Here is a 16,245-nt window from a genome sequence, read left to right as displayed (position 1 = left end):
TTGATTTGAAAATTTGTATGCTCACTTCTGTTACTATTCTGAGAAGCGTCAAGTAGAGTTTTCCTCAAAATTTTCCAAAAAAATTTCCGTAAATGAAAATTTTCGTAATTTTTTGAGGTAAAATCTAATTTATAGAATCCTTTCGATTTTCTGTAAGTTATACCATGATTTTTTTCCAAAAATTTTCAAACGATTTTTCCGATAAGAAAAAAAAATTAGAAAAACTTTTCTAAAACATTTGATAAAACTCTACGTCATCGTCTGAATCTTTTATAGAATATTTTGTAGTTTTAAAATGATATTATGATAATGTTTTTTTTTCAAACTATTTATTTAGATTTACTTTACAAATCACATTTTTTTCTTAAATATAAATATTTTACGAATTAATTTTTAATTGAATAAATGTTTGATATTTGATATTTTATTAAATTAAAGTAATTTTATAATGTTAACTATTAAATATTTTTGGTATAACAAATAGTATTTTTACTTATTTTTTATTACAATAAAAAGGTTTTTAAATTTATATTGCATAAATAATGGTTTTTCAGATATAAGAAAAATTTTATTTATTATTACATTAATAATCAAATACAAAATATATTATTTCTTTCTATTTATCAATAGGTAAAATTCAATTTGTAGAATTCCTTTAACATTTTACAAAATTATTAATAAAAATCAATTTAATAGTGGGATTATCAATTTTTTAAGTTTTGAAATTTACTTTGTACTTAGATATTTTCAATATTTTTTTTTAACTTTCAAATTGATTGAATTTTTTTTTTCATTAGTTAATTACAATTTTACAAATTCTGTTTGGACATTAATTTTGCATCATTATTATTTTAAAATATTAAAATAATAATGATGCGCGTTCCATTTAGATCAGTAATTCTAGACGCATGCGCTAAATGTAATAAGTATCAAGATGCTTTTATCCAACTTGGTGAAACTGACTTCGATTGTAATGAAGTTTTTGAAACCTTAGAAACTTTCATATGTCACTTATATGGAACAGGACTGACGAGAACAATTCCAAAAAGAAAAGTAAACGATGATTTTCACTATTTAACCGGCAGTATAAGTTGCATGATATGAACGAGCCTTTTTTAAAAAAAAATTAAAAAATTTCAATGCTTCAAGCTTACCACCATGTCAAGATGAATTACACCAACATCTACTGCGAGCCCATTATATTTCAAATATTTGGACAAATGCTCATAAAAAAGTACCAACAGAATTGATTGTTGAAGAACATGGTTGGGAGTTTGAAGATGAAACATATAAATTCAAATGGTTTAGTGGACCTCAGATGCCAGAATCAATTCGAGAAGTAGTGATTGAAAATGAAACAGATAATGAATGTGATATTATTGAAAGTGAAAGTGACAAAGATGATGAATGTGATGACATCAGTGAGAGTGAGAAAAATGACGAAATTTTTAAAGTTTTTCTTTACAAATTCTCTACAAAATATTCTATAAAAGATTCAGACGATGACGTAGAGTTTTATCAAATGTTTTAGAAAAGTTTTTCTAATTTTTTTTTTCTTATCGGAAAAATCGTTTGAAAATTTTTGGAAAAATTCATGGTATAACTGACAGAAAATCGAAAGGATTCTACAAATTAGATTTTACCTCAAAAAATTACGAAAATTTTCATTTACGGAAATTTTTTTGGAAAATTTTGAGGCAAACTCTACTTGACGCTTTTCAGAATAGTAACAGAAGTGAGCATACAAATTTTCAAATCAATCGGTATAAAAATATCATAATAAAATCAGTTTGAAAATTGTTACCGAGACCTAAAATGCGCAGGCAAGTGGTACATTTGACCCCGTTTTATGGCTCTCTGTACCAACCCAGCTGTCCGCTCTTTTGGATTTAGAGTTTTTAGGGGCTAAATAATGAGCCATGAAAATGGCGGACATATTACTTATCGTTAATTTTTCCCCAAAAAATTGCAATTTCATCCCTGTCCGCCACCCCTTATGTATCCACTCTCGCGTCCGCCCTTTGGGATTTCGTCTAGTTATACCAAGATCTTACTCTGGGCAAATTTTCAGCCATATTATCGATCGTTAATTTTTCCGAAAAAAATTACAACTTCATCCCTGTATAGCCACCCCCTGTACCACGAGGGGCGCCCGCCTGTAAGGCGAAGTCTTAACCCAGTTACAATGAATATATTCCAATAGAGAAATGTCATATTACTGATCAGATCAAAATTTCGGCTCTATCTCTCCGACTATTAGGCAAGCTCCTCTTTCCTTTAAAGGAGACAGATAGTTGAACGATATTTTATACAATGTCTATCACCGGGTATGGATTTATTTTTGTCCAAGTTTTATATTGGTCCACTATTTCAAATGCAGTTCAAACAGACATGTATTAAATTGTATGTTCCGTTTTAAATTCGTTCAATCTGTATAATAAATTCGTAAAAACCTAGCAGAGTACTGTGGTATTTCCAAAATATATATTTTTTAATTCTACTAGCTTAAATATTAAACTAGCAGAATCACTACAATTAGGGGTAGGTTTGAGGGTGAAAAATTATTGGGTTGGTAATAAATGAGTGAAAAAGGGGTGAGAAAATAGGGCGTAGGTTAAATTGGACTACGCTCGTGTGTCACGGCTATCTTAAAGGTCCTTGTAAAATTGAGATTGAGAGGTCCTTTACGTGAAATACCCTGTATATATGAAAAACAGTTTTAAAATATGAAGCTACATTTCGATGTTTATGATTTTCTTGTAAAACCTTTTCAGCATCTCCCTTACAATAGAAGAAATACTGAACTGTCGAATATAAGTTGATCATCACTTTGTAGACCGATTGTTACATTCACTGGAAATGAAAGTATCAGTTGAAGAACACCTCATTTTTTATGTTACAATAATATAATTAATCGTGTCAATAATTCTAACAATGTTCAACAAAGTCCTTTCTTCTTTTTATTTTTGATATATTGGCCACTCGTCTTCGAAAAATTATTTAAGAATCGATAAACATATGTGTAATGAAATCTATACACCAACAAAAATATTGGTCACACTAAAATGTATTATGTAAACTCTCTATCACGTCTTTAAGTAGTATGAAACAACACAAGTTCCTCGAGAGATCAACAGAAGTTATATATGAAAAACGGGATGTGGCACTCCAGGATTGACCAAGGAGAGGAAGCATAGCTTTTTTTATCGTCTACCCACGGAGCGACGTTTTTTAATTTAATTTAATATATTTTTTAATTCAAATTATTTTAATTTTAATGTATTTTATACAATTTTATTGCACTATATTTTATTTTATATCCTACATCCAACGTAGAACATCATCGTCGACCTATATCTGAAACGTCGTTAAAGTAATGGTTTTTCTAAAAACCAAAGTTATCCAACGCGGAGTCAAACCCGGAAAACCACATAAATATAAGAATGAATATATAAGAACAAAGATATCTATTTCATCAGTAAGGGGTTATTTTATATAGAATAGAGACTATGCAAGCTGTAAAGGACCATCTTCACCACCAAAACTGGCGCATTTTCCGGAAAATTTTCACCACCAAACAGTTTGGATTCGTCGTCGGCTTGAACAAGTTTTAGGAGTTAAAGTGGGTTCAGTTTTATATCCTTTGAATAATTTATTAATTTATTGTGGATTTTCTAATATATTATGTCATATATCTTGTTAATTCTTCAGTATTAGTCATATATCGTTATAGTCTTGTTTTTCAATGATACCTAGCCATTCATTAGGCAACAGTTTTTGGTGGTAAAGATGGTCCCTTTACAACTTCCATGGCTTTTTCTATGCAAATTACCCCTTACTAATGAAATTGTTATCTTTGTTCTTATATTTATGTGGTTTTCCGGGTTTGACGCGTTGGATAACTTTGGTTTTTAGAAAAACCATTACTTTGACGACGTTTTGGCAAGGTCACACTTGATATTATCTATTCAGATTAGTTTCGCTTCTTCTGAATGTTCGAGGAGAACTGATATATAGGTCGACGACGATTTTCTACATGGGATGTAGGATGTAGGGTAGAATTCTTTATTAAATTAGGGTGAGAAGATATTTTGTTGTCCTTGTTTCGGATTTTAGTGATCACGTTCAGGGTTTGTGGTGTATCTTTAAAGTGTGTCATATAAAGAAATACCCAAAAAGTACCAAAGGGGTGATCATGTAACGAAGCTGAATGCAGAGAGCAATGCACATGTGGATGAGTGTAGAGGAGAAAGAAGCCGGATGGATGTTTGTTGTTCTTTCCAATTATATACTGAAAGTTTAGTTGACGGTGTCAGTGACTGCATTTTGTAGTTACTGCACTAAAATTCCTATTGTTGACCGTACACGTTAACGGCCAAGCCTCGTTAGCTTTCGAAAGACAGTCTGTTACCTTTTTGTTACATCCTGTATAATTGTTTTAATCCCGTTGCACCATTTCTTAAGCATGCAGCACCTATGGTAACTTATTGTATTTTAGTTTGAATGTCATTGTATTTTCCAGACATTTGAGTGCTGTAAATAATAAAAAAAATGGCGCAGTCGGTGGTCAACCTACAGAGATAAATTGGGTTAAATTTTAAGATTTCACTTTACTATATAAATATTAAGATAAAACCCAAAAAATACGCTTTCTTTGTTTAATTAATCCCAATATGAATTTATCTGTAAAATTTGGGAAAGTATGCAAGTGCATATACAAGTATGTAAATGCATAATTATCCGAATCCTGGTGATGAATATTCGAGTTCCTTGTGAGTTAAGTCTCATAAAAACAAAATAACTAAGTCAACGAGTTACTGCATAATGCTAATTCTACGTAAATATCTAGTAAATAATAAGTTAGAAAAGATTCTTTAGGTTACACAAAATAGTGTCAAATTCAATTTAATAAAAAATACTGCTATTCTTGCAATATTCGAGACCGTTCAACTGAAACGCAAATTAAACATAAATTCTTAAAGAGATACTTGTGATGTTTCACTATTTTACAATCAATTATTGTCCTATTTACACAAATAAAAAACAACTAATTCACTGTACTTCTTGTTCAGCTTCAGCGTAACATACCCTAGGTTTATTTCTAAGAGCTCTCGAAGGTGTAGACGTACCTGGTTTGGGAGCTACCGCTCTAACTTTAGCGGCGGGTTCTTCGTCGTCGGAACTTGAAAAGGTTAAGTCTACTACGTCCCTTTTCCTGGATTCCTCTGGTTTTGCGGTATCCTCTGTTTTATCAGTTGTAGAAGTAGGAGCGGCGGCGGTATTTGAGCTGACTATTTCTGAAAGTAATATTGTAAAATTTTCAAACTATGGATAATTAACAAGTACGTCGGTCAATAAGTCCAGGGCCTAACCATGAGATGGAGAATCTAATGAATTTTCCATTTGACATTGAGGTAGTCCTAACCTTCAAAAGCATACTGTCAAAATTTCATGACATGAGGATTATTATTTATCGGGTTAAGAGTGTTTGAAGTGAGGCTACTTTTGTTAATTTTATAAAAAATGGATTTAAAGTAATTTCTTATGTTGATTTATCAGTTATTTGATGGGAAAAAAATACCGTCCAAACTGAGCAATGACTCAAAAAGTTTTACCAGAAATCTGCTCCATCGATTACAACCATTAAACGATGGTTGTTTTACTAGTTAGGTCCGGAACTTATTGATCGACGAGTTATTTTTTACTCAAAATCAATACCAAATACCCTTGGAAACAGATTTTTAACATTATAACGCAAAACACACTCACTGGGGATCCAGGTTAATAACCCCGAAAGGTAGGCAATTATATATGGCAATAGAAACCAACAACCTCAAATACATATCCACTGGCGAACCCACATACTGTGCCACAGGCACAAAAAAAATTCCAGACTTGGTCGATTTCTGTGTGACCAAAGGAATACCACTCGAATCCCAGTCCTCACAATCTTGTTTCGATCTTTCATCCTACCTCTCTCCTGTCTTGGTCACGATATCCACAAATATCCTGGAAACACAATCTCAGCCATATCTTAGTAATAAATATATCAATTTGATTAAATTCCGGGCTATTCTTGATGGCAGACTGGATCTAAACATCCCACTAAAATCTGATGGCGATATTGACGAAGAAGTAGATCAATTAAATAGGATAAGCTGGCTGGCTGGCAGTCAACACCTACACAAACAAAAGCAATCGTACAAAAAGACTTACCCGACGAAATAAAAGAAAAAATCGCAGAAAAACGAAGAATAAGGAAAATCTGGCAAAGAACCCGAGTACCCCAGGATAAAAATAGATTAAACCAAGCTACAGCAAGATTAAAAACATTGTTAAACAACAATAAAAACAATTATATAAAACGATATTTACAAAATCTATCTGCCACGGAAGCCTCCGAATACTCACTATGGAAGGCAACAAGAAAAATTAATCGACCACTATCAACTGTTCACAGATTCTTCTTCTTTTGGTGCCTATTTGTTTCGAATATTGGCGATCATTCTGGCTATAATTATTTTATTAACTGATACTTTAACTAGATTAGTTGTTGTTGTGGAGAACCATTTGTCTCGGAACCATGTGTCCGAGAGATTCTAACTTTCTCTATTTAATCTTATACATCATTTCTCTTTCTTTTCCCATTCTTAGTAGTACAGTCTCGTTGGGTATCTTGTCCGTCCATGATATCCTTAGGAATCTTCTGTATAGCCACATCTCGAAGGCTTCAAGTTTTTTCTCCATCGCTTCAGTGAGTGTCCAGGATTCAACTCAGTAGTATAATATCGAGAAGATGTGTTCTAACGTCACGAGTGGGGCGTTTCTGTGCCACCATTGGTCGAGGATATGTTCTTACGTCACGAGTGGGACGTTTCTGTATCACCATTGATCGACGATATGTTCTAACGTCACGAGGTGACGTTCCTATGGCACCATTGGCCGAGGATATCTTCTAACGTCACGAGTCGGGACGTTCCTATGTCACCATTAGTCAGGCGTTTACTTGGAGGCGTTCCTATGACAATATTGGCCGAGGGGCGTGGCCTAGAGACACAAGTGGCATACCTACGTCGAACGGAGGACGTTCCTACGTCACCAGGGAGGCGTGGCCTAGAGTGACATCACTTCCGCTCCAGAAGTAACTCTGTTTATCTACTATCATAGGAGCCTTACTTTTATCTCCAGATTCAGGTTTTGGCTTTTAAAGGGTTTGGCCATGTTGTTGAATGTACCCTATTCTACATTTTACTTCTTGTGAGGGATCCCATTCTTCGTTTACTATTGTTCCAAGATAGGTAAAAGGTAAATACAAACAATTTTGGCAGCGAGAAAGACGTGCAGTCTTTGGATTCATCATAATTTGGTTGCTGCTAACAAATGTAGTCCGCTCTCGCAGCGTTGGCAAACAAATGGTCACGAATTTGTTTGAAAAAAAGGGACATGTTGCCACGATTTCGTTAGCAATGGGTGGAATCATCAATGCTGAGTGGTATACAACCATTTGTGTGGCAGAAGTTATTGATAAAATCCGCAAAACCAACCAAAATCATCGCATTTTTTTTGCAACAGCACAATGCCAGGTCTCACACGGCTTGTATAACATCCGAGTATTTGAAGGAGAAAACATCGATTCGGTAGAGCATCCTGCATACCTCCTGACTTTACACTGTATGATTTCTTTGCGTTCCCAAGAATCAAAAACAGACTGGTGTGACTCATCAAAGGATGCATTAAATGATGAGTTTTTAACCATTTTATTCACTTAAATATAGTAGCATCCACTGAGCGATATTATCTTACTTTATGGTCTGAAATATGTGTGAAAAATCCATATTTTTCAAAGTGTACACGATATCGCTTGATATCTGAGAGTTCACAGAAGTGTCTTTTGGTATGTTTGTATCTCTGTCCAAGCGAGACAAATGTATGCTGCTTTTACACCTGCGTAACAATAAGTCAACCCATACCTTGCAACTTAGTCAAGATAGTAAGTATATATTCTAAAGTGGATCAGTTTAGGTGCAGGGATTACTTAACAAGCTTAATTAACCTTTACGTTTGAATATAATATATAAAAATAACGGTACTTACCAAGATCATCTATTATTTCTACAGAGTCCTCAAGGCCGATAACTGTGGGTTTATCCACCTTTGCATTCGGTTTTTCACTAGTCTGCACACACCACGAACCATCTTTATTCAGCTGAATTTCATTACAGCTTGAAGGAAGAAGCGGGGAGTTCAGAACCTCCGTAAAATACCTAAAACAATAAAAATGCTGAACGCTAAAACAATAACTTGATTATATTATCCTCACAAAAGTCTCCGAGATCAAAATAATAAAATACTAGTTCACGAAAATGATGTGAAATAGAGATGGAAAAAGTACTTTGACAGTTATTAAATGAAAAATTTGACAGAAAGCCAGTTGAGTTAACGGAGACAGTAACAGCAATGGTCACCAAAATAACAAACCATTTTATCTTACCTAATTTTACTTAATTTTATTTAATTGTATTTAATTTACACCTTACTAGATTGTTCGAGTCACGCTAAATAGAATTTCGCCCCCGTTAAAAAAAATATTATACCGAGTGAAAAGTATTCACTTCAAAAAAAAAAAATAGAAAGATACTGCTTGGTTTGAAATTTAGAGTTTCCTGCAAAGGAAAATTTAAAGAATTAGGTGTAATGACTGTACCTTCTTTGGGTGCCGTGTCCGTATTCAGACGTTGGCCGTCATCATGTTTACAATTTCCTGAAACCTTTCTCTGTTGGCTGCTGCGCGAAATAATTCTTCTACTGTGGAACCACACCATTGTCTAATATTACGCAGCCATGAAAGTTTCTTTCGACCAATCCATCTCTTTCCTTCCACTTTTCCTTGTATTATAAGGCGAAGTAGATGGTATTTAGGTCCTCTAATTATATGGCCGAAGTATTCTGTTTTTCTCCTCTTTATGGTGTTTATGAGCAGACGTTCTGAATTGATCATTTGAAGAACATCTTCATTGGAAGTGTGCGAAACCCACGATATCTTTAGGATTCGTCTATAGCACCACAATTCGAATGCTTCTAACTTGTTTAGCATTGTGGTTTTTAACGTCCATATCTCACAACCATACAATGGGATGGACCACACATAACATTTCAGGACCTTCTTAGGAATATTCATCGACAGGTTTCTGTTGCATAAAACTGGTTCCCAGGTCATAAAAGCCTTACGTGATATTTCGATCCTGGTTATTATCTCTTCATCAGAGTCACAATTTACATTTAACCAGCTGCCAAGTTATTTGAAATGATTTACCCTTTCGATCTCCTCTCCATTAAGAGAAATCTGACCTTGATCTATATTGATCTCTCCAACTGCCATCCACTTTGTCTTTGAAATGTTGATTTTTAGGCCTCTCCGAAAACTTGCTTCACTGACTAGATTTAGTAATGTTTGGAGATCTTGTAAATTTTCTGCAAGAATGGCTGTATCGTCAGCGTATCTGATATTGTTGATTACTTCTCCACCTAGTCTTACTCCCTCTTGTCTGTCATCCAAAGCCTCCCTAAAGATTTCTTCAGAGTACAGATTAAAAAGAGTGGGTGACAAAACACAACCCTGCCGTACTCCACGTTTGATGGATATTTTTTCAGTCGGACTGTCTTCAATTTGGATAGAGGCTACTTGATTGTAATATAAGTATTTCAGCAGTCTTATATCATAGTGGTCAAGTCCTGCTGCCCGTAGGCAATCGAAAAGTGTATCGTGTTGTACTCTGTCGAAGGCCTTCTCGAAGTCGATGAAACAAACATAAACATTCTTTCGGAATTCACAACTTTTTTGTAATAGAACGCGCATACAGAATAGTGCCTCTCTAGTTCCTAGACCGTTTCTAAATCCAAATTGGAAGTATCTTCAGTGTGCGACTCATCAAACTGATTAGTCTAAAATCGCTGCATTTGGTGGGCCTGCTTTTCTTTGGTAATGTTATAAACAGTGACTCTAACCAATCATCTGGTATTTTTCCTTCGTTGTAAATTTTGTTGAAGAAAGTGGTTAAGCAGGCAATGCTTTCCTCATCCAAAAGTTTAAGTAGCTCAGCAGGGATTTGATCTGGTCCAGGTGCTTTATTGTTTTTGGCTTGCTGTATTGTCTTTTTGACTTCCGAATTCAGTATACTGGGACCTCTGTCTAACTGGTTGTCACAGGCAGTATTTGGAGCATTTTCTCTAGAAGCATCGTCAAAAAGGTCAGTGATGTATCTTTCCCATTCTTTGCACTGTTGTTCGTGATCAAAAATTTTTCCGTCCGCGCTTTTAAGTATGTGAGCATGACTGTACCAGGAATACATATTTTAAATTTTTAAATTTAAGTTGTTAAATTTTTTGTAGCATCTAAATTTACGTAATATGTATTTAAAAAAAATGTTATATATTATATTATGATGATGATTACGATAATTATAAAATTTTCATTACTATTTTATCTCAACATTATTCTCTTTAATTGAAGTCATTTAAATCATGTGTTTGTTTGTCAACCGATTCTTGTGAATAAAGATATTTCTATTCTATTCTATACAAACAAATCGCCTTCCTTATTTATCTCTTAAGACCTACTTAAATTTTTTATTTGTCGACCCCGCATATAAAAATTAAAATTTATAATTTAAATATATACTCAAAAGCCAATAAAATGTTTAAATTATGATATTATTATAATGTAAATCAATAACCTATAAAAACCGTGAGAGCGAGTACGTTTTTGTTGAGAGGTGTAAACGTACAAAAGTGGGGACGTTGGGGAGAGGCACATTCAAAGAGGGTGGCCGTTCACGTGAACATTTTATCTTATCAGCGGCTGTAGTATAGTATCTGATTATATCTTTTAAAAACCTTTCCAAAATGTATGTTTCAAAAGATATACTAATATTCACAAGGCAAGATATACTTATAATAATAAACTAATATATACTCACCCATCTATACACAAATTATCATACAGCGCTGGTTTGTCGCACACAGGACAATTCCATGTTGGTTTCCTTTCGTTCATTTGCAAAAACAAGGAGGCATCAAAGCACTGCAAATGCATGCAGGTCATAGGCCTACACGGTGTGGTCATTCTCATTTTACCGAGAGGACACATTAACGATACTCTCAAAGAAGTCGTTGCTATTTCGTCACCGTCATCGCTCAGTTTCTCTTTAACTGAAATAAAAAATTTTCGGTTATATAAAGGTTTCTCAGTCGATTGTAATATATGAATAAAATTTGCGAGAAGTAAAAAGAATACAATTGTTTGTCTAAATTATTTTTAAGAAACAGTAATATGGATACATATAATATAACCACCAAACTCAGACCCATTTCTTCTTTTATCAATTTTATTAGATCAGCTTACTCAAATCGATCAGTTTCCTTAAAAATAAATCAAAACAAATTTTAGCTTCAAGAATCTGCAGATCTGGGTCACCACAAGGTAGCATTCTGAGTCCAATCGCTCACAATCTCTATACAATGGATTTAGGGAAAATTATTTCACAAAAATCCAAAATTATTCAATACGCCGATTCAATACGCCAATTACACCAGTGATAAAACAGATGACAAATGTACACAAAAAATTACTACTGAATTTATCAAAATTAAAAAATGGTCAGATGAATTGGACTTTCCATATCAGAGTCCAGAACCAATGCCTGTATCTTATCTAGAAACAGAAACAAATATCCATATTAAAATATAAATTATCTTAGCAACTTTCTGAAGTACCTTGGTCTACCCTAGTTAGGAAAGTACTACGGAAATATTGCCTTCACCAAATTAATTTTTGCAAAGCGAAGGGGTGCGCAGATCCAAATACTGCTTTAATCAATATATGGTACGATCAATAATAGATTATAGACACACATCTAAATAAAATTAAACACAACACACATAAATATCACACAAGCCGAAGCAATTCAACCCCCCCCCACCCCCCCCCCGATTTCTTATTGGAATCCGTGTATTATCATTGAAGTCTCAATAACAACTGAAATTCGTAAGCACGTGTAGCAATATATCAGCCCGCCAACTGATATGACACATGACACCAGCTAAGGCCGGTATATTTGAATCTACTTTGCGCATAATTACCCGCTGCCTAAAATTCGGTGAGGAACTTGCGACAAACCATAGCAAAGCAGCTATCGAATTAAGTAGATAGTTAAACAAGAGTTAGCTGTGGAACTCTGAGGACCTCATCGTCTTAGTTATTTATAACCACTTTTTGACCAAATGAGACTGGTTCAATAACAAACACTAATAAATTTATTATGAAGTTGTAACATAGTTATGACACTCACTTCATAAATCCAACAAAAACTGGCTAATTGGTCCTTACCAAAGCCATTAATATCAAAAAAAGCCTAATACTTATCCACAGTTGTAGAAGAAAAAATAAATAACAAAATACTCACTTATAGATCTAGTATATTCCACATTTTTTGCTCCCTTGCTTTTCAGTCTTTGTAATAAGTCCATAGAGCTCAACTTATGGACTAAACTAACACTTATCACGTATCCTCTTGTAAAATCCGTGGCCCACGATACAGATATGTGGTTACCGACTGTAGGACTCAACTTCACCATACCTGTAATATTTACGGGGCGCGGGGGTCGTTTGGGCTCTACACCTGGTTTATTTGTGGGAATAGGGTTCTGCAAAGAGATAGATTTTAGTAACAACAGTACATTTAAATTTTTAATTTGAAAATACATACAAGTTTCATTGAAAAATAGAATACAACTGCTACTCTTTGTACGCCTTTGTTTTCATGATTCCTTATTGAGGATTATCGGTTATTGGTAATTCTTTGGATTATGTGCTAAAAAGCAATTTTAGCGTACTAACAAGATCAGGAATTGTTTTTTGATCGAAACATCTTACAATTTTTTGAGCTTTCTCTCCCGGTGATTGACTTTTAATTAATTTTATTTATAGTTTATAAGAAGAGAGTTTTAATTATATTATTTGTAGATTTGTACATATTTAAGTTTAAAATTCGAATCATAATATTTTTTATAAAAAGATTAATTTATTAAAAGTTAAAATATTTTATTGTCTTCAAAAATTTTTATAAAACACAAAAATTTAATGCTCTTCTACGACCACGCGGCATCTACATATAAAAATATCTAAAGTTACATTTGTTGTCATACTCTTTCTTATTTTCTTCTTCTTCTTTTCATATAGACATGACTTTGTCTGTTTTTCAATATGCCTCCAGTAAGTTGTCATTCCATCGTTTGCGTGGTCTTCCTACTGATCGTCTTCCTATTGGGGAACCGTCTCTTGCCGTCTTTACTACTCTATTTGTTGTCATTCGGCTTATATGATCGTTCCATTCTACTCTTCTATTTCTTACCCAGTTTTTGATGCTCTCCACCTTGCATCTATGTCGTATATCTGTACTTCTAGCTCTCCCATAGTGTATAACCATCAATTTTTCTAAGTGTTTTCATCTCTGCTGTTTCTAAAATCCTTTTTGTTCTCTCTGTGTCAGGTCTTGTTTCTGCCGCGTATGTCATTATTGGCCTGATGACTGTTTTGTAAATTCTACCTTTCGTTTCTTTCCCGATATTTTTATTTTTTTTTTTTCAAATTAACGACATTAACGATAAATTATCTTATTACAGTAACAAATTGACAATGAAGACGCAAGTCATTGTTGTTTTGAAAAATGCGAGTTAAAAATTATAAATATATAGTTAAATCAACTTACTGGTAACGGACAAAGCTTATTATTTACTTTCACTAATACATTTGGAGGAAAACAATCTTCTTGCTCACAACTCGTTTCCAACAAACAAAATCTCATTTGTACTTGTTTTATATAATCACATGTTCCAGGCCTGGTATCCCTACTGCTTGCTATATCAGTTGCTTGCTGAGGGGTTAAACTAAAATAAAAGTTGCCTTCTTGCATCCTAGAAATATAATTAATAGTAATTATCATAAAAAATTTCGATAGTTTGCAGGTAATTCCAATATGAAATAGACATAAAAGAAAATAATATGATACAATATTGATACATATAATGATACAATTCCTTGGCGAATGAGGTTCGTCGATATTATAATGTGTCCGCGATCGCAACTATCTGTCGATCACTGATGATGTTCTTAGAATATCTTACCGCGAAAATCACATCAATAGGACCATCCACTGACATCAATCTGCCACTCAATCTCAACCCAAAGACTCAGACCCCCATCATATGAAAGCTTTTCTTCCTTACATCAAAAGTGTCACTGACAAAATCGACAAAATTCTAAAATCAAGAGGAATAAAGCCAATATTTACCCCCAACAAAAATTGTCATCTCTTGTACGGTCAATCAAAGACGACATTCCAAATGAACAATACGGAGTTTATGAAATTCCTTGTGCAGACTGCCCCCGATCCTATATAGGCCAAACAAATCGTAGAATCCAAAATAGACTTTATGAACATTCCATTTTTGTTCGCAATTTCGACTCAATTTCAGCTCTAGGTCAACACCATGTTCATACAGGTCACAAAATTCATTTTGAAAACTCCAGAACCATAGCCCAATCCGCTTCTATAAACCAAGAATTATCCGAGAAGCCATAGAAATTGAAAAAAAGGCCAAATTGTCTCAACAAAAGAGATGATGGCATACGGTTACTTTCGACTTGGAGACCTCTCATAAAAAAAATACCGTCCGCGCTCCACCCGTCAATCAAAATCCTACTGTCAGAAATGTTCGCGTTGGCCCCCCACGCCAGCCTCCACCCAAGCCACGTCATACTCGACGGTATAAATGTAGTATATATCAGTGTAGTAGTGTCTTGGGGGATCGAGAGGCTGAGACCTCGGAAGGCTACAATTTTAGTATTTATTTAATTTATTCATCAAAATGAGCTTAAACTCAAACAAAATTATTATGACCGAATAATACTTGGCTGAAAGACCTGAGGAGATGGTTCGACCGCTCATCCGCAGAAATCTTTCGCGCAGCAGTTTCCAAAACTACAATTGCCATTTGGATCGCCACCCTTCGAAAGGAGACGGCGCCATGAGAAGAAGAAGAGGTATTTTCAATACCTTTCAAACGAGGTATCACTTGCCGTAAGGTCCCATTTAAAATTATCTGTCACAGCGGCGCTGTAACGTCATCTCTGTCACTATTACGTCACCTGTTATGACTAGTTGAGAAGCCTACTTCTGTTTATTACCTCCCTCCAAATTTCATTTCACTATTATAACAATAAGCGTTCAAAATATGAGGGAGGAACGGACTTTTGACTAGCACTGTAGAAAGATCAAAATATCATCATAAATAAATCAATTGATTAATTCTTCAAATAACTCATCCCCTTCTTAGCCAAGAGAGTGATGACTGTCGATGAATAGAAGTTGATAATTGATCTAATTGGACAAGTCAATAATCAACCATACAATACTGGCAAACAAACAGAAATAATACAGTACTTACACATAAAATCCTACCATAAAGTATCCGCGCGAAAAAAAAAAACAGTTACCAAAACAGATACAAAAATATATAAGTAATTATGTATGTGTAAAAATATAGTGTGTAATTATTATTATAAAATGTACATATCTTACCTTTGATTACTATGAGGAACTAAGGAAGAAGGTTTCACCAAGTCGGCTAGAACGTCGTAAAATGGTAACCTTCGTAATGTTACGTCAGGGTGAATGGGGAAATTTCCTGTCAACACACTTTGTTGTTGCTGTTTTGTTTGAGAATACTGTGGGTAGGGGGAATAAATATTTTGTTGGTACATGGGAGGTTGGCGAGCAGCCTGAAACAGAACAATTAATTTTGAATATATTTTCCCTAATATACTTAAAGGACGTGAAGTTTATTCGGCGTGCATTCACACGACACAGCATTCGTATAACCAACGCGAAGGTAATACTTCAGTTTATTGATATAACCCTCCATTCAACACAGTGTAAGAAGCAAACCACGAGAATCCACATCCCCAGCGCATTGGAGAAAAAAAAAAGAAGCAATAGCGTACAATCATAATTTACATACAGACACAATTCAAATAAAATCAAATATTTGACAGATGTAACTCTCATAGTTAATAAAATACATTTCTACATGCGTTTTTTTATATTTGACACCAGATCGTCAAGTTTTAGGATAAAAAAAGGAAGATCAAGAGCGAAAACCACTGGGGAAATAGATAGATCAAATAAT

The 16,245-nt window shown here is 34.2% G+C and overlaps 1 protein-coding gene across 3 annotated transcripts in view; it reads right to left on the bottom strand.

The window, feature by feature from the left end:
- The window catches only part of LOC140447247 (E3 SUMO-protein ligase PIAS2-like), a 45,794-nt gene that overhangs the window by 13,062 nt on the left and 16,487 nt on the right, over positions 1–16,245 (bottom strand). For all 3 annotated transcript variants that reach the window (XM_072539791.1, XM_072539789.1, XM_072539792.1), the window contains exons 4-9: positions 15,639–15,838; positions 13,767–13,971; positions 12,462–12,702; positions 10,977–11,208; positions 8,095–8,264; positions 5,130–5,297 (exon numbers count right to left, since the gene is read on the bottom strand). In XM_072539791.1, the coding sequence (XP_072395892.1) occupies positions 5,130–5,297; positions 8,095–8,264; positions 10,977–11,208; positions 12,462–12,702; positions 13,767–13,971; positions 15,639–15,838 (1,216 nt within the window). The remainder of the gene's footprint in view (positions 1–5,129; positions 5,298–8,094; positions 8,265–10,976; positions 11,209–12,461; positions 12,703–13,766; positions 13,972–15,638; positions 15,839–16,245) is intronic.

The sequence above is a fragment of the Diabrotica undecimpunctata genome, chromosome 8, assembly GCF_040954645.1.
Source record: "Diabrotica undecimpunctata isolate CICGRU chromosome 8, icDiaUnde3, whole genome shotgun sequence".
In the NCBI taxonomy this organism is placed as follows: Eukaryota; Metazoa; Arthropoda; class Insecta; order Coleoptera; family Chrysomelidae; genus Diabrotica; species Diabrotica undecimpunctata.
The sequence above is the reverse complement of the archived record's forward strand: the minus strand, read 5'-3'. Positions and strand labels throughout refer to the sequence as shown.